The sequence below is a fragment of the Mirounga angustirostris genome, unplaced genomic scaffold, assembly GCF_029215605.1.
Source record: "Mirounga angustirostris isolate CCGP_5_RB_7025 unplaced genomic scaffold, mMirAng1.0.hap1 SCAF_2, whole genome shotgun sequence".
In the NCBI taxonomy this organism is placed as follows: domain Eukaryota; kingdom Metazoa; phylum Chordata; class Mammalia; order Carnivora; family Phocidae; genus Mirounga; species Mirounga angustirostris.
In genome coordinates this window covers 1,938,537-1,960,921 of record NW_026991710.1, presented here as the reverse complement: position 1 = coordinate 1,960,921, position 22,385 = coordinate 1,938,537, and the positions used below count along the sequence as shown (strand labels likewise).

Sequence of the window (22,385 nt, the reverse complement as noted above, 5' to 3'; positions counted from 1 at the left end):
AAGCATCACAGCTGGGTCCTGGGGCCCTTACGGTGACCTAGGGAGGGACCCGGACAGCAGGGTCCAAACGGGCAGCCGCTGGCCCCAGGGCTCCTGCCCTGATGGCCTCTGGGGAGACTCGAGTAGCGGTAGCAGGTGCCTGGCTCGCCCTAGGACCATTTCTGACAGACACAGAACAGAGGGGGCGCCAGGCTGGCTCCGTCCATGCAGCGTGCGACTCTTGATCTTGGGGTCATGGGTGCGAGCCCCACTATTGGGTATAGAGCTTACTTAAATAAATAAATAAACAAATAAACAAGAAAAGAAAAGAAACAGAAAAGTGAGGCTCAGTGAGGTTGTGCGATCCAGCCTCAGAGGAGGAGGGGCACTCCAGCCGACTCGCTATTCCCACGGCCCCAGGCAGCCTCCCCTGCAAAGTGCATGAAAACCCAGCCCCACCAGAGTTCTGGGACCCCCAGCACTTCCCTCCCACCTCCTGCCTGTGCTGGGGGACTGGCCAGCATCACCCCCAGTTTGCAGATGGTGTTCGGTTCCTGACAGTAGATGGGGCAGGGGCTGCCGGGCAGAGACCCCAAGGACGGAACTGGTCGAGATGCCCAATCAGAGGCTGCACAGGGAAGTGACGTATATACTATAAAGTGCTGTGCTGGCTGTCAGCTTGGGTGTGCGCAGAGCCAAAGGAGCCCATCACAACACAGCAGTCCCCAGGGGCCTTCGCTCAGCAGGGTGACTGTCGGGGCACCTACCTTCCCCGACTTGGTGGAGGAGTTCCGGATGCAGTAGAGTCCATCCTGGGGCTCTCCCTGGGGGCTTGTGGCTTTGAACAGCCTAAAATAAAGCAGTTGCGTCAGAAGACGAACCATCCTCAGCCGGTGCTCGCGGGGGGACCCTCCAGCCCCAGTCCTCAATGTGGGTTTCTGTCTTCTCGCCATTCTGCAGCACAGGTCCCAAGAGCAATGGGCTGCGTGAGGGCCGGCCTGTGCCGGGCTTGGGTGCTGGCCAGGCCGGACTGAGCGGATGGCCTCTATCGCCCTCGGGGCCGAGTACCTGTGCCGGCGACTGCCCAGCGCCAAGGCAAGTGAGGGGGACAGAAAGGCTGGGGACCGCATGTCCGCAAAAACAAGGATTTGGAGAAAGAAGGGCTTGGTGCTAACCTTTCCACTTCACAGGATTCCGTGGTATTGATAAACACAGAGCTGGGCAGCGGCACCTGCAGAGACCAGTGGCAGTCAGGGTCAGGGTCAGGGTCCGAGGGGTGCTTGTAGCCAGTGCGCCGTCCCCCCACCCCCGGCGGGCTACCAGCCTGTGCCCAGATCTGGGGCTTTCCACCATGCTCCCGCGCCCCCCTCAACTCCAGCATCCTGGGGGCTCCTCACTCAAGATGCCCAGTGAGGGGCCACCCACCCACTGCTGCGAGCTGGGCTCTCCCCTCGGCCCTACCTTCTCATAATCCTCGTCGGAGTCCTCCCCACCAGCGCTGTCCGCCTTTGAGGGCCGTCGGGGTTTTTCAAAGGAGAAGCTCCTGAAACTCTGCCCATCAGGGGGTGACCTCCTGGGAGGGGAGCAGGGAGAGGAGGGAACATCACTGTCGCACCCTCCGCCCACCACCCCCATTCACCTGGATGGTTGGAGGCCCAGACCAGGGACCCTGAGACAGGCCCATGCCGACCGCCCTGGGGTGACAGGAATTGCCTGAAGTGGGCTCAGGGCTGCCAATAACACTGGCAAGACCATGGTGGGGACCTGAACTCTGGTGTGGTCATTGCATAGACAAGTGCTCTGGACGCTTGGGGGGGGCCCCAGCCCCAGCTCTGCAGCTAACCAGCTTTGTGACCTTGGCCAAGCCACGCCCCTCCCAAAGCCACAGAGAGTGGATGATGTGAACGGACGGAGCCCACACTGGGCTGTGGTGGAGGCTGAGCCATGGACGACCGGCCCTGGCACACGCAAGTCCCGGAGCTCTTGGCAAACTGACCCAGTCTGCACCACTGAGGCCCCTTGTGAAACGGAACCATCACGTGGCGCCCTCCCTCGGCAGCAGAGCTGAGAGTCCTAGGGAGAAGGGTGCCAGGCTCAAAGGCCTTCAGGGAGTACTGGGTTAGCACGCCCGCTCAAGGTTCCCCCCTGTGGTTCCCAGAACCTTCACGGTTTGGGGCCCCAGACATCTCTGACCACAGGCTGTTGGTATGAACGACGCTGTGTGAGCGGGGGACACACCAGTCGCCCCTAGCAATAAAGAAGAGAGTGTCTCGAGCAGACCTCAAGGGTGAGTCACCAACATACTCCACATTCTAGCAAGTTCCCAATCAGGAAGAGCACAAAGGCAGCCTTGGTGGCTCAAGAGCCCCAGGCAGGGAAGGACAGGTCCGGATCAGGGGGCCCCAGAGGCATGCTGGCTCCAACGGGCTCACAGCCCAAGCCCCTCCCATCCCCTACCATCTGTCCCAGAGCAGGAGGTCAGCCCTGAAGGCCCCCCCTGACCCTGCAGGGTCCTCAGTTGCCCAGGCCGGGCTCTGTGAGGCCTGTTTCCCCAAAGACCCTCTTGCCCACTGCTCCCCGACAGCGACGGGCTCTAGGCCCACCACCCACGAGGCTGGACATTCCTCTAGGGCAAGGACAGGTCCGGTGCAGGGGAGGCTGCTCAGGCTCAGCAGGCTGCGGCCATCAAGGAGCCTTCCTCCTCCTATGCTAGGGCTGCCTGGTGCCCATCGTGGACACAGACAGTGCCAGAGGCGAGGAGGCCAAGGCGCCGGCTGGGGAGGGTCCCCAGGGGGCCCCAGTGCCAAGCCAACTCACTGGAGGTGGGGGAGGGGTGGCTTCTCTGTCCTCGGCAGGACCGCTGGCTTGGCTGCGGCCTCAGGCATCGGCAGTTTCAGGACAGGAGGCCTGGGGGCCACCGGGGGCACGAAGAGTCTGGGCCTGGCTGCCTCCCCTGCAGGGGCCTCTTCGGCCATCTTTAAGAACTTGGGCTTGTTGGCAGGCACGGGTGGAGGCTCGGGCGTGGGTGGCCCCCGGGGGGTCAGATGGAAGGACTTGAGCTTGTCACAGTTCCTGGAGGAAGCAGTGGCCACGTTGGCAGGGCTGGAGGCAGAGCCAGGCCCATGGCCAGGGACCCGGGGCTCTGGGCTGGGGCTGGCGCTCTCGCGTAAGCAAGGGGGTTTCCGGAGGCTGGGCGTGGTTGGCAGGTGGCCCAGCGGGGGGTCACTCATCCTCCGGGGGGCCATGGGCACCCTGGGGCCAGGCTCAGGCCGCCTCAGGCCCAGTGGGTCCCTCTTGGAGTCCTCAGGAGCTGGGCTGGTGTCAGGGAGGCCACGCTTAGGGGGCGGGGGTGGCAACAGGGGGCTCGGGCCCTTGGAGGCAAAGGAGTGAGCACGGGGCATGTCGGAGAAGGCTGGCTTCCTGGGTGTAGGCACAGGAGGCGGGGGGTAGGCCGGCGGGTGGGTCAGGGTGTCTGCAGAGCAAAGAGACCCAGTCATTGAGTGTCACCTGCTGGAGGCTGGGCCAACACCACCACCCTGCACCCCCTGGCCTTTCTCACCCCCGCATGAGCTTCCTGAGCCATCAGCTTCCTGGAAGTGGAGGTGAGAGAGAAGAGGCAAGGGAAACTCTGAGGACTTCACCTCAGAGAGGGGAGGCTATAATTCCCACTAAGAGAGGTGAGGAGGATGGACAGGAGTAGGTTGGGAGGAAAATGAGGGTTGCGTTTGCTCATGCTTTAAGAACATTGAGGGAACATGGAATGGGCCGTCAGGGCACAGTCTGGGGTTCAAGGAGAGGTGAGGGGGTGTGGGGTGGGCCGTCGGGGCGCAGGTCTGGAGTTCAAGGAGAGGTGAGGGGGTGTGGGGTGGGCCGTCGGGGCGCAGGTCTGGAGTTCAAGGAGAGGTGAGGGGGTGTGGGGTGGGCTGTCGGGGCGCAGGTCTGGAGTTCAAGGAGAGGTGTTGGCTGGTGAGGCCAGTGGAGTCAACAGGCTATCTGTGACACCGGCTGTCCAGTGGCCTAAGACTGTCAGGAGAGGAGTGGGCCAGGCCTGAGTCCTGGGGTGGCCCAGCTCATGTTGATTGGCCCAGCTCATGGCATTAAGGGGCCAGTGTGGGGCTGAGTGAGGTGGGATGGGACCTGGAGCCAAGGCTCCTGGTGCTGAGGAGCAGAGGGAACGACCCAGGCCATGTACAGCTCACAGGTGCTGAGTGCTGCATTTGAGAATGGGGAGGCCACTGGAACCCAAATAAGAGATGTTTGGGGAGAGGAAGGGGAAAGCCTGCTTGGAGTAGGGACTCGGAAGGGTGGGGAGGGAATGTGCAGGCAGGTCTGCGGGCACTGGTCCTGGAGGAGCACAGCTGCGAGCAAAGTGAGGCCCCCACGTCTCATCTCCAGCCACGCATGGCCGCAGTTCAGGGGTGGGGCAGATGGACATGGGCTGGAGCCATGGGCTCTGTGCCGGGAGGGAGGTTGAGGCACATGGCCTGGCCTGGTGGTGGCCCCAGAGGGAGGGGGCCAGGAGGAAGGAAGAGGGCTGGACCTGCTGTACCTAAACGGGGGGTGCTGAGGAGGGCAGAGGACAAGGTCATTGTAGAGAAAGCAGAGGAACAGGGAGGCCGGGGGTAGAGGGATTGTCCCAAGTCCCCAGGAAAGTGGAAAGGATAGTGGGACGGGACGGATGGCAGGACAGAGGCACAGCCCTCCCCCATCTGGTCCTACGCTTGGCTGTGACAGATATATGTGACTCCTGGTGCATGCCTGTCTCCCTTGCTAGGCCGCATACTTTGGGAGGTCAGGTGGGAGTGGGTGGGTAAGTGACAGACCAGCCTAGAGGTGCTCCAGGGAGCTGTCAGCCACAGGGAGTAGGCCCTGCCCTGGACCCACCCACTCCTCAATTCCCTCCTTCCCCACTCTCAGCCCCCAGGACCACCCCTGGCTCAGCATCATACATGTGGGCCCCCCTACCTCACTTATTTGCAAATCACCTCCCCCCTGCCCTCCATCCCAGGCTAACTGTGGAGGTTGGAGGATCAGGTGAGCAGAGCCAGCCAGAGTATACACCTTTTCTGTTCTGTTCCTCCTAATACTTGGGCCACAACAGGGAAACTGAGGCCACCCGGAGTGGTACTCAGGCCGGCACTCCCAGGTTCCAGCCCCAGGAGCCCCCGAGGCTCACAGGTCGCCCACCTACCCTCGGGCTCCATGGGCTCAGGGGAGTCAGGCTCCATGTACGAGTCGTCTTCATCCTCATGCTCGTAGTCTGTGAGGCAGATCGAGGGTCAGACCCAGGGTGGCCCAGGCCCAGCTGCACCCAGGGGCGGTGGGGCAGGGGTCCTCACAACACTGGGAGCCACGGGTCAGGGAGGCACAGGGCAGGGCATGAACCCAGGACCCAGGCTGCCTGGGGAAGACAGCCAGATATGCCTCCCCTCCTGGGCGGCAGGGGAGAGGTGCAGACGGGGTGGGGCGTATGCAGACAGGCCTCACCTTCATTGTCTGTGGGGTATGGGGACAGGCTGATGTCCACAGGCCGCTCGACTGCACCATAGAAGCTGTCTGTGTCCGAGCTGGAGTCACTGAGGTGTGGGGCGGGGGGAGGGGGGTGAGCACCGGGCAGGGGGAGTTCCTTTGCACTCACACATCTGGATACACATGCACACCCTCGGATACGGGACCAATGCACAGACACAGACGTACGCACAGACCGACAACACACACAGACACGTGGACGTGTACAGAGCTAGACGTCGGATAAACACAAAGCAAGACCAGACACACAGTCGAACAAGCTCCTCACAGGTAAGAAACACAGACCCAGGGACCGGAGGCCTCCCTGCCACCCCCTGCCTGACCACACAGGGCCAGGCCTCAGGGCTGGCCCCACATCCCCAGCTGCCCCGCGGAAACTACCGATGGGTATACACGCGTATACACACACACACACACCCCGGGCCGAGCCCCCAGAGGCGGAAGGTAGGCACACATGTCAAGCCCAGGCCCACCTGGTGTCCGGGGGCAACTCCTTCTTCTCGTGGAAGTGGCCAATCTCCTTGCGCAGCAAAGCCATCCAGCTCTGTGGGTCAGTCGGGGCCGGAGTGGGTGCCTGCTGCCCAGGGCAGGGCTCCACCCTCGCCCCGCCTCCCTCACTGCCCGGGGCTGCCCCGCTCGGAGGTCAGGGACACGACCCCTCTGGCCTTCCTGGGGCTCTGGCCCCACCTTAGCCCATTCAGAGCTCTTCCCGAGACAGCCCCTGAGCGTGCGATGCTCGTACGGGGCCACGGGCTTGAGGATGAGCACTCGCCCAGCACCACGTCCCGTCAGGCGCCCCCCACCCCGAAGGCAGGCTCACCTTGCGCTCATCCTCAGAGGAGGCCGAGAAGAACCATGTGCGGTGCTTCTTGCTGATGTGGACAATCTTGAAGGGGAAGACGTTGTTGGACGTTGTCTCTTCAGCCGCCCGCATCACCCTGAGGGCACAGTGCGAGTGGTCACCACCCGGTCAGCCCAACCCGGATGGGTCCCGGCACCCCGCACCCACCGTGCCCCCGAGGACGCGGGCGGGTCTCGATGGTCCGCCTTGCGGATGCTCCAGGCCAAAGGCCTAGATGCTTCAGGCAGAGGGAAGCGTGCAGGCAAGGATGGGGCACAGAGTGGACAGGGCTCATCCGGGAAGCAGCAGCCCGCGCAGCTCCAAAACGAGGACACGTCACCCTCACTGCCCCGCTACTCAGGTGCCACCCGCCCACCTCGGCGGGCCGGCCTGTTGGGGGCCCGAACATGTCAGCCTCCGCCCTGCCCCTGCAGCCCCCGTCAGGCACCCCAGAGAGCACTGGGGGGACATGACTTACGTGGCTGCTCCCCCCAGCCAGGCTGTGGGGGTTGTATAGAGATCACAAAACCTACCATGGGGGAGCCCCACTGGGCCAGGCGCCTGGGGCAGGTGCGCCCATCCCCCGGGGTGAGGGTGCGCATCCCTCCCCAGGGGACCCCAGAGCTCTGAGCCACGAATGCCCACTGGCAGCCACAAGCTCCGGGCTCCTCCCCTCCTTAGCAGTGCCCTGGCTGGCGGAGGCCTGGCACTGGGCTGGGCACCTGGGCCAGGCCCCCCGCACTGAGCTTGCAGCCAAAACCTTGAGTCACTCAGTCCTGCCACTGACATGGGACCTTCAGGTCTGCATAGGCAGGAGGGGTGGGCCCTCCCAGGAAATTGGGCGGCACAGACTCACGCCGCAGGGTGCCAGGCCCATGGTGTGACACTAAGACCCAGAGCCCAGGAGTCACACTTCACCCCTGCCTGCAGGCCCCCGATGCTGTGGGGCTGGCCCAAGTGGGGCTAATGGACCCTCACTTGCCAGCATTCCCCATCCCATCTAGAAGGTTCTGGCCCAGTGTCCACCTGCCTGCCCATTAGCAAAGAGGCACTCGCTGGATGGGCCCAGCCTACGGCACATGTAGAGCAAGGAGCTGGCCCTGGCCTGGGAGGCCCCGAAGCCACGGAGGCCTGAGGCAGGGCCTAGGGTGGAGTAGGTTCCTGGCCCCTTGGAAGGAGGCTATGGTAGGAAAGGCGGCTGGGTGAGCAGCGAGACGGAGTGGTGGCCGAATGGGGACTCTGGAGGCTCTGCTGAGGAGAGAGCGGGAAGCCCCCAGCCTTGCCCCAGGTCCTCTGCGAAGGCCCGAGGGAGACTGTGAGGAGGCCACAGAGAGGGTGAGAATGAGTAGGACAGGCTGGACAGGATCCAAAGGGGTGGGGTGGGAGCCATCTCAAGACAGCCTGGACTCTCTGTGGGCGGGAACGAGGGACGGGCCTGGCCAGGGCTCTGCGGGGGCCGCGGGCAGGGGGCACTTACCGGTTATAGCCGCTCAGGGAGAAGGCGCCCTGCGGGGAGGCAGATGTGCTGCTCTTGAAGTAGTAGATGCATCGCTTGTGGATGATGACAAAGCGCAGGGGCCCTGAGGGCAGCACGGCAAGGGCAGAGGATGAGCCTTGAGGGGCTGCTGGGCAGACCCCACTGAGAAGCCATTCCCAGAGGCCCTGGGTGACTTAGGGCAGACCTCCTGCCTTTGAACCCCACTAAACAGAAGGGCAGGGAGTTGGGCTAGCATGCTGCCCCATCGCAAGGAGTCCACTGTGGGGCCAAATGTAAGCAATCACGGGCAGGCTGACCAGCCCCAGAGCACCACCCCCAAGGCAGGCCTGGCCATGCCCAGGGCAGGGGGAGACCTTGACCACCTAGGCTGGCTCAAGGAAGCGCAAAGCCAGGGCCAGAGGTCATAGCATGGGGAGCTCATGCCCAGTCAGAGCAACAGGCAAGGCCCTGATGCTCTTTGGTCTTAATGTCTTTGACTGGGCATCTCCTAGACCTGGGGGCTCCCACTCTCTGCTAACCTGCTGTCCAGGGACCAGAGCCTTGGCCTCATGCAGCTCTGGAGGTCCAGCACCCAGCTGGGTCTTGGCACACAGGTGCATTGTGGACCTAGTGACTGACCAACTGACTGGACACTGACCACTGGACGGTGCAAGGCCAGACCTACCAGGCCACTGAAGGCCCCCAGCCCCTGGCTGCAGACGGAAGCTCCCCCGCTGGTCAGCACTCTGCACCAAATGCCCAACCTATCTCCATTTTGCAGTAGCACCCCAAATCATCCCACCTGCTTGGGTAGATGTGGGCTCTTCTCCTAGGACACCCCCAGGCTGGCCAAAGGCGAGCGATGGCCTTGCTGGCCCCGCAAGCATTCTGCCCTCTCTACCTCCCACCTGCATACAGGCTGCTGGTGAGATGGGCCATCTGAGGCAGAGGGTAGCTCTAAGAGCTTGGGCCCTGCTCCCACCCAGCTGGACATAGACCCAGTAGCACCCCAAATCATCCCCTCAGGTCCCCCAGGGGGTACTGGCCACCATGCAGGGAAGGAAAACTCTGGAGGGCCATGTCTGAGCAGGGGCTCAAGAGAGACAGGCTGCTTGCCCACAGAGGTCCAACAAGGCAGTGGGGCCACAGGGCTGGGGTTCAGCCCCATCCCCATATCCTCCCATCACGCTCCCTGCCACCCAGAGGACTCACATCTGAGCAACTGCAGCTGGGTGCCACCCTTCTTGTGCAGGTAGCCAGCCTTGGCCACACCCCCGGGCATGGTTAGCAAGTTCTGGGCACCAATGGCCTTCATCGGGACAGGCCAGTGCATCTCTTCGGCCGCCATGAAGCTGCAAAAAAAGGGGAAGGAGACACTTCTCAGCCAGGGCTGGGGGTCAGAAGATGGCTTAGGTTGGAGCATGCAGTAGGAGACACCGCTGAGATCCTGGAGACAGCATAAAGGGTCGAGGCAGCAGGGGGTGAGGAACCTTCGGAAGGCCCCCGGCTTCCAGGTGGGACCCCAGGGAAAGAAAGGTCCACCTGGTCCACTTGGTCAGCCCCTGGTCTATCTGGCCACACACCTGAGCCCCAGGGACCCTGAGAATGGAGTGTGTTCCTTCACACACCTGCTGAACTCACGGCCCAGTGGGGGCTAGGGGACAGCAGTGAGTGAATTCAAGAAACCATTGGCCCAGGTAAGTCAGGCCTGAGGCCATAACCACCCCGAGTCTGCATGCCAGGTGAGCCTATGATGGAGCCTGCCAGGGAGGGCTTCCAGGGGGAGCTGACTAGGATCACAACCTAATGGATTTAAAGAGGTACAGGGGCTGGGACAGGCCGTGGGCATCCTCTCCATCATCTCTGACCCCTAGCAGGGAAGGGGTGACATGGCCCCCAAGTGCCCCACCCTCCACTCCTGCCTGCCCTTAGCCAGCTTCTGTCCATCCCTTTCTTAAGGGCCTGAGACCAGGAAGCAGGAAAGCGGGTAGCCCTGAGTCCCTAGTTCCCACCCTGGCTTGGCTCTCTGGGGGAGCCCTAGGCCATAGTTGTTGGAGCTGTAAAATGGGAGCACAGGGTGGACACAGCCTGGCACACAGCACACGCTTGTCGGCAGTGGCCACGGTGACCGTCGGTGGGTTGACTGGTGTCCGCTCTGTCTCCCCATCACCAGCCTTGCTCAGCTTCCTGCTCATCCTAGCGGTTCTCCCTGAAACATGCCAGGCTGTTTCACACTCTGGCCTCTGCCTGGAATGACTGACCACTCCCCATTTCTCACAGGAAGAACTCCTACTCATCCTTCAAGACCCAGGTTCAGAGTCCCCTCTTCTGTGAGGCCTCTGAATGCCCAGTCATATTCAGGAATCCCCCACCCCCGCACTGTTTCGCCTGTGCCTGCCCCCACTGAACGTGGTGCCTGCTCCTTCCTGGGGCCCCAGTGGACTTGGTGTCAACCGGGTGTGTGGTCAGCGTCCCACTGAGTCACCAGTGTTGCCGCCCGGGTCAGACCCAGAGGCCCTGTCCACTGGGGCTCCTGCCACTAAAGGCCCCGTTCCCCAAAACACACACAAAGCAAGCCAGCATCCTCCGCCAAATGTTCACCTCCTGTACAGGGACCTGGCTGCTCCCTGGCCTCCGCCCGGCGCACTCAGGCTGCCCCCCTCCGGCTCCGTGCGCACAAGACCATCCCCGGGGCCCGGGCCTCCACCCACAGCCGGGGCTCGGAACAAAGGCTCGCCCGGCGCCCCAAGCCTGCTGCCCGGGACGGAGCCCCGCCCGCCCACGCCCGCCTTTGTTCCCCCAGGAAGCGGGACGCGCGCTCCGGGCTCGGTACTCACGGCGTCCACGCGGCGGCCCGCCGCCCCTGCGCGCAGCGACACGGCTCCGGGCCGCGCCCCCCCGCGCCCGCCCCCCGCCCGCCCCAGCCGGGCCGCCCGCGCCCCGCGCCCGCCATGCCGCGCGCCCCGCCGCCGCCGCCGCGCCCCCCGCCCCCCGCCCCGGCGGTCGGCTCCTCCCCTCGCGGGCGGGGCGGGAGCGGCAGGTGGGGACCCGGCGCTCCGCCGGCCGCCCCGCGGACCCCCGCGCGGGGCCTCAGTTTCCCCGGCGGCGCGGGGCCCGCGGCGCGACGCGGATGTCTGAAGTGCGGCCCGGAAGCCAGAAGCCAGCATGCCCCGAGCCCGCCAGGCCCCCCGGCTGGCTAGCGCCCTTGGCAGAGGGGCTTGTCTTCCCTGAGCCTCAGTCTGCGCCTCCGCAAATGGGGTGAGGGGCGCCCGGCCTCCCAGGGTTGCGGCCGGGGTGAAGCGGGTCTGGCTGGCAGGCACTGGGGCTCCGGGTGGGTCTGTGGGTCCTCCCGCCCCTTCTCAGGCAGGTTGCTTCACCCATCTGTCGCCCCGGGTCTCCACCCCCCCTCCCCCCGGATTCCCTGCAGGAGCCAGAAGTCCAGTCCTTGGCAGCTCCCACCTGCTTGGGTAGAGGTGGGCTCTTCTCCTAGGACACCCCCAGGCTGGCCAAAGGCGAGCGATGGCCTTGCTGGCCCCGCAAGCATTCTGCCCTCTCTACCTCCCACCTGCATACAGGCTGCTGGTGAGATGGGCCATCTGAGGCAGAAGGTAGCTCTAAGAGCTTGGGCCCTGCTCCCACCCAGCTGGACATAGACCCATTCCCTGGTTTCCCACCTCCACGTCAGGCTGGCCCTGGGTGCCCTCTCCCGCTGCAGCAGGAGGCTCTGTCCCACCTGTGTACCTCTGTTCCCAGTGCCCTTACCAGTCCCTCCCCTGGCAACGCACTCAGCCCTCTTGGCCAACCACCTCCTCCTACTCCTCCCAGCCACCCTGCCTGTCCTCCTCCCAACCACCTCTGGGCAGCAACCCACCACCCCTTGTCTCAGTTCCCTCCCCTGCTTCCATTCTCTCCCTCCATCACCTCCACTCAGCACGTTCTCCCCCACCCACACATGCCATTCCCATCACCACTGTTCCAGATCTCTAGGGCCTCATCATGCACACTTGGCCTTTCCAGACCCAGCCCCCATGGGGGCTTCTTCTCAGGGGCTCTCCTCCTGCCCTCCACCTCCATGCACTTGTGCCATCCAGACCCCGTGGCTCCTGAATCCAAGACCCAAAACCACCAAGCACCACCTCCAGGCTACAGTCCACAGTTTCCACTGCCTGCAGTTGCAATCAAACTAACTCAGCCCTCAAGAGTTGGTGCAAATGAACACCAATTCATCATTAACTCCTCCAGAAACAGAAGAGGAAGGAACTCACTGGATAAGGCCAGCATTACCCTGATACCAAAACCAAAGACAACACAAGAAAACTACAGACCCATAACCCTTATGATTGTAGACGTCAAAATCCTCACTAAGGGGCAACTGGGTGGCTCAGCCAGTTAAGTGTCAGGCTTGATTTCAGCTCAAGTCATGATCTCAGGGTTGTGAGATTGAGCCCCATGTCAGGCTCTGTGCTGGGCATGGAGCCTGCTTAAGATTCTCTCTCTCGGGCGCCTGGGTGGCTTAGATGGTTAAGCGTCTGCCTTCGGCTCAGGTCATGATCCCAGGGTCCTGGGATCGAGCCCCACATCGGGCTCTCTGCTTCTTGGGAGCCTGCTTCTCCCTCTGCCTCTCTCTCTCTCTGTCTCTCATGAATAAATAAATAAAAATCTTTAAAAAAAAAAAAAGATTCTCTCTCTCTCTCTCTCTCTCTGCCCCTCCCCCTTCTTTTCCTCCCCCCTCTAAAAAAATGCTCACCAAAATACTAGCAAATTGATTTCAGCACCACGTAAAAAGGATTCTACACCATGCTAAGTGCAATATATCCCAGGAATACAAGGGTAACACTTAAAATTCAATGATTATACTACATCATATCAATAATAAAAAAAAAAGGCAGAAACCACACAATTATCTCAAAAGACACAGAAAAAGCATCTGACAAAATCTGACAATCTTTCATGATAGGAACAGCACTCAACAAACTAGGAACAGGAGAAAACTTCCTCAACACGGTAAGCGGTGTTTATGAAAAACCCACAGCCAACATCACCCTCGCTGGTAAAAGACTAAAAGCTCTCCCCTAAGAGCAGGGACAAGGGAAAGATGTTTGCTCTTTCTGCTTCTCTTCAACCTGTACCAGACCTGCTAGTCAGTACAATTAGGCAAGAAGAAGAAATAAAAGGTATCCAGATTGGAAATGAAGAAGTAAAACTATTCACAACTTAGATGGTTACATATACAAAAAATACCAGGGAACCCACTTAAAAAGTGACTGGAACTAATAAACGAGCTAGCAGGATAAAAGATCAACAGACTAAAACCAGTCATACTTCTACATACTAATAGTGAACAATCCAAAAATGAAATGAGAGCTCAAGTGTCCCCTCTTTCAGGTGGTCTTCCCTGACCTATAGGGGGTCCTATGTCCCTCCTCGGGGCTTACACAGCCTTCCCTCCATGTAACACTGACCACACTAGCTTGTCACTGTCCCCCATTCTCACCAGCTCAGGCCCAGCACCCAGGGAGCCCCAAAGGAGGCACAGAATGTTGACCCTAATGGGTGGTAGGGACGCAGTTGCCTGGAAGGCACAGAATGCCAAAATATAGCCCCCACCCTGGCATACTGCATCCTCGCCAATCTGTAAGGAGCCCTGGCGTGTGTGTTGGGGCAGGGGCAGCTGCTGTGAGGATGGATGGAACCCACCACTTCTCGCTCCGCACCTGGGGGAAACCGGAGGGGAGGAGTTAGGGCAATTTATAGACCCCCTCTGGCTCAGCTCAGTGGCCAGGCCGGTGGAGGCCTGTGAGAGCCTCGCTCTTGCCTGACCACAGTCTCTCCGTGGGCAGGATGAGGGCTCTTAGGCGGCCAGCCTGACCTTGGGTGGGGAGGGTGGGTGGTGACGGAGTTAGGTTGTGCTCACCTTCACCTCCCCTATGAATGTCCTCACTTCAGGGACAGATGCCAACATTTCCAGCTCCTCTCCAGAGGACAGACCATCTGAGGGGAAACCCATCCTGTTGCCCCCAAAGCCTCCCGCCCCACCCGGCTCTGCCCTGCACCAGTGGGTGAGCTGGGTTGGCACCTGACCAAGAGCTGAGTGCCAGGCCAGGCTGGAACAGAAAAGGGAAGGAAATGGTGGCTGAGGGTAGAGGTGATGACGGGCCATTGTGACTGAGGTGACCACACAGCTTTTGGGGACTTTCAGTCCAGCTCAAAGACTCCAGCTCCACTGGGAAAATTGAGGAGAGTCCCTAAGAAACACCCACACTCCCGCCCAGCCTGGCCTCCGTGGCCACCTCCCTCTACGCTCCTGTTATCGCCCAGCACCCTGATGGTAAAACTCCACTCACTCATCCCGTGGGCTCATCAGCAGGAAGCTTCAGTCCCTTCTTCTGCAGAGGCAGACACAGCAGTGGGGGCCCCTTCCTGTGCTGCTCGGGGGGGGTGCCTGCTGAGCCCCCCTGGAGGGGAGCTGTCAGGAAGAGTGCTGGAGGCCTGGGTTCAAACACCCCCAGGCTTGTCCTCCACTGAGCCTCTGCTTCCTCTCATTTCAGGTGGGCGCAGAGTCCCGTCTTCACAGTGACCCAACACCGCTCAGGGCATCTACCCCTCCAGAGGAGGGTCCCGAGGCCACCCAGGGAGCTGGCCGCAGGGGCAGCGCCAGCTTGCCGCGCTGGGAGCGGCTCCGTTCCCTGCAGCTCAGAGGAGCTGTCTGGGGCAGGGTTCCGAAGACACAAAGGTCGGCGTTCAGATGGCCGGCACGGTGGCGGCTGCGGGGCTCCATGAGCCCTTCCAGGAGGCGTGTGATCTTCATGTGCACGACGTGCGCTAGGGAAGGCGGGCACCTCAGGCACGCTCTCTGGTCTCTGCTCCTGCGCTCGCCCCTGACCTTCTCTTAAAGTTGGGATTAGTCCGGGTGACCGGAGGCCTGAGATGCAGGGATGGGGGCAGAGCCGACGGGTGAACACCGCCCTGGCCCGCAGAGACAGGCCTCGCCAAGTTCCACGGGGCGCAGGCTCAGTGGGTCCCACCCGCCCGTGCGGCTGTGAGCCCCAGAGGTGTGTGGTCATCCCCCGCACCTGCCCGCGTGGGAGCCGAGGCTCCACACCCCCAGGCGGGGTCTCGGGCAGTGTGCTCAGACGGGCGGTGCGTGTGAACAGCATGGCTCTGTGCAGATTACAGTGAGCGCATCAGTGTGTGTGCATGCGCGTGCACGAGAGCCGAGCAGGGGCCCTGGAGGCCGAGCTGCCGTGGCTCTCCTCTTTCACACCTGCAGTCACAGCCCTGGCTGCGGTGAGGTAGCCGGCGCCTCACGTGACCAGTCAGGGGTTCCTGTCAGTGGTGACCAGACCGGTCCCGGAACTGCAAGACCCAGTGGGGCCGGGGGTCCCTGAACGCACTCATTCACACGCACACCCACACGCAGACACATGCATTCACTCACACACTCATTCTTAGACATACACTCATTCTCACTCTCAAGCACACTATATACTCTTACACATATTTATGGACTCACACTGGTACATACTCATTCACTCCCTTGTAAGTAGATGCACACACACACCTCCAGAGGCTAACAAGACCCTCTGTGGGTGCCCCCAGACCCTGGGCTGGCAGCCCGAGCATAGGTCCGAATCATCATCACCACCCTCCAGCCCTGCAGGGGCCCAGAGCCAAGTTGCACCTGCCAGCTCCTTAGGTCCCACAGGCCCGGTGCTTTACTCCCATTTTACAGACCAGAACAGTGAGGCTGGGAGAAGGGCACTGGGCACTCACCATGGGCCAGGCTCTGTGCTTCTCAGGGATCACCCCATGTCATCACCCCAACACCCCCTGACGTGTGAGTCAGCAGCATTGCCACGCCACTGATGAAGACATCGAGGGTCTGAGAGGCTGAGAAGCTTGCCCAGTTACACAGCCGGCGGGGGGGGGGGGGGGGAATGGGACGCCAGGGGCAGCCACTCCCCGGCCTGGCTCCCGGAAGGCACTAGGTGGCGGTGGGCATACACAGCCCATCTGTTCTCCACCTTTTCAGTAACCCTCCCCCCAGCTTCCTCTTCCCAGAATCTTTCTGCATAAGAGAATCAAAACCAAAATCTCCTACAGAGGCCGGAGGGAGGGGCACGACCTGGGCTTCCCGAGGAGAGCCCCCCCCACCTGGCCCCTCAGCTCCGCGCCAGACCCCCAAGCACGCTCCCCCCGGGCACACACACTCACTCAATGTGTGCGCACACAGGACCCAAACGGCAAGGCCACCCGGCAGCATATATGGTGGGAAGGCGCACCCCAACCCAGGCCCCCACCTCCCTGCCAGCTGCAGGCTGAGCAGCACATGATAGGGGGCAGTGCGGCCCCCACTGTGCCTCCCGGCTCTCGGGACTCTCCTCACAGCCTGTCAACTCTGGAGTCCAGAGCTCAGCCTCCCCAGGCAATCCTGCAAACACGGGGCCAGCACCACCTCCCAAGCCCCGAGTCCCTGGGCAGCCCCACTGACCTGAAGGCAGTGACCCGGCACATGGCTCTGCTCCTGTCTGTGGACGGGCTAGGGGCAGGTGTCCTGAGGCCCTGGGAGGCCATGTGACTCAGGGGCCACAGGGCAGATCCACAGCCTCCCTCCCCCAGGCAGGGGAGGCCTGATGCCCCGGCATGTCTGAGCGCTGCTCAGGCCCACAACTCCCTCCTGCTGACAGCCGCCTGCTCCATCTGGGGCCTGGGGCCACCAGGGCTTCCTCCCCACCCGACACTTCCTGTTGCCAGTCCTTGGGCAGCCCCGGCTAGCCAGCACTTCCTGCCTTCTACCCTCCAATGTCCTGAGGCCCAGCTTGAGACCCAGGGCTGCACCCTTCGTCAGCGCCGTTAGGCCTGCGGAGTTTTAGCCGACCCCTCCTCCCAGCCCATACTGTGGTCAGAGACCACAGCTCTCCAGGCCCCAAGGCAGGGCCAGCTTCGTCCCCTGGGAGGAAGCTCCCTGCTCATCCCCCGCCACACATACTTCCATTGCCTCCTCGGCAGACTCAGCTTCTCTCCAGCAAACCACAGAAGCCCCTTCACAGCCCTGGGTGTCAGACTCTGTCCCCTTGGCCCCAGAGACCCCCTCCCCGACCAAGAAGCCGGTGCTTACACCCCATGCAGGGAGCTCACTACCTCCACCTCTCGGCCTTTTGACACCAACGCACCAAGGAACCAGGTTCCCGGCCTGGGCCTGGGCATATCCCTTGCCCTGCCAGGCACAGCCCGGGCGGTGCGTGTGAACAGCATGGCTGTTCTCCCACTCCCTTGCCAGGCACAGCCTCTGTGCAGGGCTGGGCTCACACACCTCTAGCGATCACCTCTCTGTTGGTGCTGCCAAAGCCAAGCCCTGCCCCAGGTCCCACTCGGGCCCCTCCCAGGCCTACGCTGCCCCACCAAGGTGGGCTTCCTCCCCTGTCCAGACCCACAGCCAAGAATTTGGGGAGCAAGGATGCAAGCCTGGACTGTTTAGTGCTGAGCCTCCACACCCCCTGCCTCTCCTCTCCTGAGCTTGGGTCCCAGAGAGGACAGGAGGCCAAAGAAAGGAGCACTCTGGGATGACCCCCACAGCAGGTTTGTGGGTTAGAGAGGCCACAGACCACGGGGTCCCTGGGAGTTGCTAACTGTCTTGTCCAGCAAGTTTCCTGGGGCATGCCCCCAACAATTGACCACACTGGCACCTAACCATCCCACATACTTGTCGTTGGGGCACTGGAGGAGGGCAGCTCCCAGGCTGGGGGGGGCCTCCGTCTCCCACTTTGTCCACAGCCCCAGACCTCTGCCAAGGCCCTCATGCCACCTGGGGGCCTGTCTGGGGTCACAGACCTCCTGCTGTGTGTTGGAGGGTGGGGAGCTGAGGCTTTGTGTGTGAGCTCCCCCCAGGCTGGGCACGCCCCCCCGCCACGGCCTCCCCTGAGCCAGCCTCAGTGCCCCCTTGTGGCTGAGGGCAGACTGGGCTTTTGGCAGAGACCGGGCCACAACAGTGGCTTAGAGGCGGGCTTCTTCCCCTGCTTCCCCTTTGCAGCCTGCCCAGGGTGGATAGAGGACCCCAGAGCAAGACACACTGGACACTCAGCCTACCTCCATCCTGTGCCAGCTGTGTGGCCCCAACCTACTTAGCCCCTCTGAGCCTCAGTTTCTTCATCTGTGCAATGGGTGCTGAGGGTTGAGATAAAGTAGCAGGTGAGGAGCCCCTGGGCCATGATCCAGCCGGGACAAGCCAGGGGGGCAGTTCTGGGCTGCGGTGGGGGCCTCGGCCTCAAAGGGCTCTGGGGTGGAGAGAACGTGGCAGGCCCAGCAAGCACTAGATCAGGGGAGGCCTCCAGAGGAGGGGGCCGGGTCTGACAGAGGAGGCGAAGTTTGCTGGGGGGGGCTGGAGTGAGGAAGTCGAAGACAGGACAGGGGCTCAGGGCAACATCCCAGGGTGGGCAAGAATCCAGGGGCAACAAGGTGGCTGAGGCCCAGGGAGGCTGGGGGCCAGGCGTGGGGGTGAGAACCACAGGGACAAGAACCGGGAACCTGCCAGCTCTCCCTGGGATGTACCGCCCCTCACTGGACAGAAGGAGGGATGGACGGGGAGGCCTGAGGTCAAGGCAGCAGCCAGGGTGTCCCCATGGGGGTCAGACCCACATTGGCCCCTTCTCCAGCCTTAGTTTCCCTATGGGAGGCTGAGGTCAGGAGTCCCAGGCTACTCCATGACCTCTGCAGGCTCCCCTTCCCTGGGCCTCAGTTTCTCCATGTGCCCTCCTACCTCCTGAGGCAGCACTTAACCCTTGCAGCTAATCCACACTGCCATCCATATTCCTGAAAACAGAGCACCCTCCAATAATGGCAGCTCCATGACCTTTTACAGTGTGTAGAAACAGCCACAGAAATGATCCCACACCAGCATCCGAGCAGCAACACGCGTGAGGCTGGGGCAGGGCTGGGGTCCCCGCATCGGGCGGCTCTGGTCTTCTACCCCACCCTCCCCAAGTTGCAGGTCCTCCCCCCACCCTAAGGGCTGGCCCCTCAAAGTGCCAGGCATGGGGACCCTTCTGCCTCGCCAGTTGTAGGGCACTTACCACGGTGGGTGGGAGCCAGCCAGCAGGGCCAGGCAGGGCCAAGGGTCAGCCTGAAAAAAAAAGAGAGAGGGAAGGGCGCCTGGGTGGCTCAGTTGGTTAAGTGTCTGCCTTCGGCTCAGGTCATGATCCCAGGGTCCTGGGATCGAGCCCCGCATCGGGCTCCCTGCTCCGCGGGAAGCCTGCTTCTCCCTCTCCCACTCCCCCTACTTGTGTTCCCTCTCTCGCTGTGTCTCTCTCTGTCAAATAAATAAATAAAATCTTTAAAAAAAAAAAAAAAAAAAGAGAGAGGGAGAGCTTTCACTCCGGGTTCCCAGGGTCCTCAGTCTGCTCAGGAGCAAGCTCAATGCCCAGCACAATGCCACCTCCGTAGCTGGGCGCAGAGTCGGCCTCAGCTCTGTGTTCACAGCTGTGAAGCTGGTCTTAGCTTCACCAGCACTGCTCACGAGGACACTGCCATAGCACCAGCCAGCGGAGCAAATCCGAGCTGGCCAGAGAACGGAGGTGTGAGGAATGGGACCACGTCCCTGGGAACTCCAGCCCCGGCTCTCCCGTGGGCACCCTGGGCTCCCGTGCCCAACCCGGTGCCTGCCTGCCTGTCTTCAACCTGCAGGGCAGCTCAGGCACTGAAGGTGCCAAGGAGGGCCTCCTGGGCTCGGAGTAGGCCCTGGGCCCAGGGAAGGGTGGCTGGTGCCCATATTGGGAAAAACCTCAAGCTCTCAAAATAAGATGCTTCAGGACGCCTGGGTGGCTCAGTCGGTTGAGCGACTGCCTTCGGCTCAGGTCATGATCCTGGAGTCCCGGGATCGAGTCCCGCATCGGGCTCCCTGCTCAGCAGGGGGTCTGCTTCTCCCTCAGACCCTCCCCACTCTCCTGCTCTCTCTCTCTCTCAAATAAATAAATTAATTAAATCTTTAAAAAAAAAAATAAGATGCTTCATATCAGCCCCTCCTGCAGTGCCTGGGTCTGCCCAGAGCCAGCCCTAAGGCCCCCAGCCACAAACCCCCTCCTCTCTCTGGCCTCACTCTTCTCTCCATACTTGGGCCTGGAAGCTGCCTTCCAGAGCAAGGCAGCCAGGATGCTACTGGGCGGAGGGTGTGGGTGGTGTAGAGGGTAGAGCCCTGCCCGGGGTCACCCAGTGTCATGGGCTACATGGGGGTCCCCAAAGAGATACGTCTAAGTCTTAGCCCCCAGGAACTATGAATGTGACCTTATTTGGAAAAGGGACTTTTGCATATGTCGTTAAGGATCTCATCCTGGATTAGCCAGATGGGCCCTAAATCCAATGGCAAGTGTCCTTATAAGAAGAGCAGATAGAGAAGATCATATGAAGACAGGGGCGCAGACTGAGGTGAGGTGGACATAAACCACAGACGCCGTGGATTTCTGCAGCCACCAGAAGCTGGAAAAGGCAAGGAAGAAAGGGCCCTCCTCCAGAGCCTCGGGAGAGAGCGTGGTCCTGCTGACACCTGGATTTGGGACTTTCGGCCTCCAGAACTCTGAGAGTAAATGTCTGTCGTTTGAAGTCCCCAGGGTTGGGGACTTCATTAGGGCAGCCTTGGGAAATTATTACACATGGGGACCCCCCCGCCCCCGCAAAGTCCTTTCCCTGGACCAACTTCATTTGAAGTCCTGGGTGTGTCCTGCAGGGAGAGGCCAGTTCTGTGGACAGCACACCCCCCCACCGTGGGCATCCAGCTGGACGAAGCAAATCCAAGCTGGCCTCCTTGGCTGTGCCCAGCCTCCTGCAGGCCTGGCCCCCCACCCCCCACCCCTCCCAAGCACGGGACTGGATGCCACCTCCAGCTCACACCCACCCCACTTGCTGGGCCCACCTCCTGCCTCAGCCTCCTGCTCGAACCCCTGCCCAGCCCTTCGTTGGTACATGTCCACTGTGAAGCAGAGGTCAGGCCAGTTCTCTGGCCAAGTATATGGGGTCTGGCCCCTGCTTCCTGCCCTGGGCCTTTGGCCTTTCATGCCCCATTCCCAGTACATGCAATCTCTTCCACTCGCAGACTAAATCCTCTCCAACAAACGCTCCCTCATCCTTTGAAAACAGAAGCATCTAGAACCTCACACCCTTCTCTGAAATCTCCACGACGATGGCATAACTTTATGCACTCACAGCGATATCCCCAGCACTCCGCATCGGCCCGAGTCCCACCGAATCCCCAGAGCAGGTTGGTGCCTGGCCCATGGCGGGGCCCAACAAACGGATGGATGGACTGACGGGTTCAGAGTCATGTCTACACACAGGGCCATCCCCCTGACATGGTCTAACTAGCACATGCCTAGACCGTCCCTCAGAGCCGGCGTGAAGAACCGTGACTTAGAGCCAATCTGACCCTCGACGAGAGCTGATGTCCCGGGTGGCTGCAGCCAAGGCCCGTCCGCGCCCAGGACCGCTCCTCGGGGAGATGAGCGGCCGGCCGGCAAGGAGCTGGTGTTCAAGCCTGCTACTTGCAAAACACAGAACAAGTCAACGCACCGGGGCCTGCCAGTGTCCCTAGAAAGACAGCGGTGTGCTGGGATCTAGAAAGCCCCCAGGGGTTTCTCAGGGCTACCCAGGGTAGAGGCAGGAAGCAGCCCAGCCCCTGGTGTCCAAGGGCAAAGGAAATTAAGAGAAGGGCAGAAAGAGGCCCCCAGGCCCGGCTGCCCACATGGGGCCTGGGCTTCTGGGCCAAGCTGGGGAGGGGGGTGGGGTTTCTACTCTGGGACACTTGGCCCCCAAGCCGTGTCCCCACAGAAGACTCACAAAGCCCACACACCCGGAGGCTTCCTCTCCTGGGCCAGGTGTCTGCCTCCAGCCCACATTCCCAGGCTGAGCAGCCTGCAGGGTAGGCGGTGCTGAGGGGCAGGCCGGGTCTGGGGGAAGCGCCAGCCGGCATCGCCTCTGGCCGGAGCCACGCTCCAGCCTCAAACCACGAGCCAGCAGAGGCGGTTCAGGATTCACACTTCAGTTCATCACAACACAGACAAGTTTGCACTCAAAAAATTCTCCAGAGCGCTGATGTGTGGACCCGGGCCCCCCGCCCCCCGAGTTCCTGGCCTGCCGCCCGTGGAGGCCGCCCGCCCCTCCCGCCAGCCTTGGCCCAGGGCGGCTACCCCCAAGACAGGCCCTCAGTCCTGCCCGCCCCAGGGGCCCCCCAGGAGAAGGCTGAACAGCGGAGACTTACAGGTGTCCTTGGGGACTCTGAGCAGTGGGGCTGACGGCTATGGTGTGCAGTTGTCCCGGGGACCATCAGGCACGGCTGGTGGGCAGGGACACTGCAGGGGCACCTGGCCACTGGCGTTCTGCTACTCCGTGCACGGTCAGGCTGGAAAGGGGGGCGTTCTCTCCAACCGTCCTGCTCAGAGCTGGGCAACACCTTCCCACCCCACTGCGCTGGGTCTGGACCCTTGAGCTCTCCAGTCTCCTCACCCACCACCCGCCCCATTCCCAGCCACACTCCGGAGTGCTGGGAATGCCACCGAGGGTGCCTCTCGGCACACA

The 22,385-nt window shown here is 61.9% G+C and overlaps 1 protein-coding gene across 5 annotated transcripts in view; it reads right to left on the bottom strand.

Moving 5' to 3' along the window:
* The window catches only part of SH3BP2 (SH3 domain binding protein 2), a 34,682-nt gene that overhangs the window by 962 nt on the left and 11,335 nt on the right, over nt 1-22,385 (bottom strand). The window contains exons 2-12 of one of the 5 annotated variants that reach the window (XM_045881608.3): nt 18,896-18,945; nt 9,039-9,178; nt 7,827-7,929; nt 6,329-6,446; nt 5,982-6,052; nt 5,467-5,555; nt 5,171-5,239; nt 2,797-3,451; nt 1,441-1,552; nt 1,155-1,210; nt 747-828 (exon numbers count right to left, since the gene is read on the bottom strand). In XM_045881608.3, the coding sequence (XP_045737564.2) occupies nt 747-828; nt 1,155-1,210; nt 1,441-1,552; nt 2,797-3,451; nt 5,171-5,239; nt 5,467-5,555; nt 5,982-6,052; nt 6,329-6,446; nt 7,827-7,929; nt 9,039-9,174 (1,491 nt within the window). In that variant the 5' untranslated portion in view covers nt 9,175-9,178; nt 18,896-18,945. Of the gene's footprint in view, nt 1-746; nt 829-1,154; nt 1,211-1,440; nt 1,553-2,796; nt 3,452-5,170; nt 5,240-5,466; nt 5,556-5,981; nt 6,053-6,328; nt 6,447-7,826; nt 7,930-9,038; nt 9,179-10,427; nt 10,555-10,663; nt 10,743-16,317; nt 16,609-18,895; nt 18,946-22,385 lie in introns of those variants that run through there. The other 4 variants (XM_045881607.3, XM_064584166.1, XM_064584167.1 and 1 more) reach the window with 4 other exon arrangements.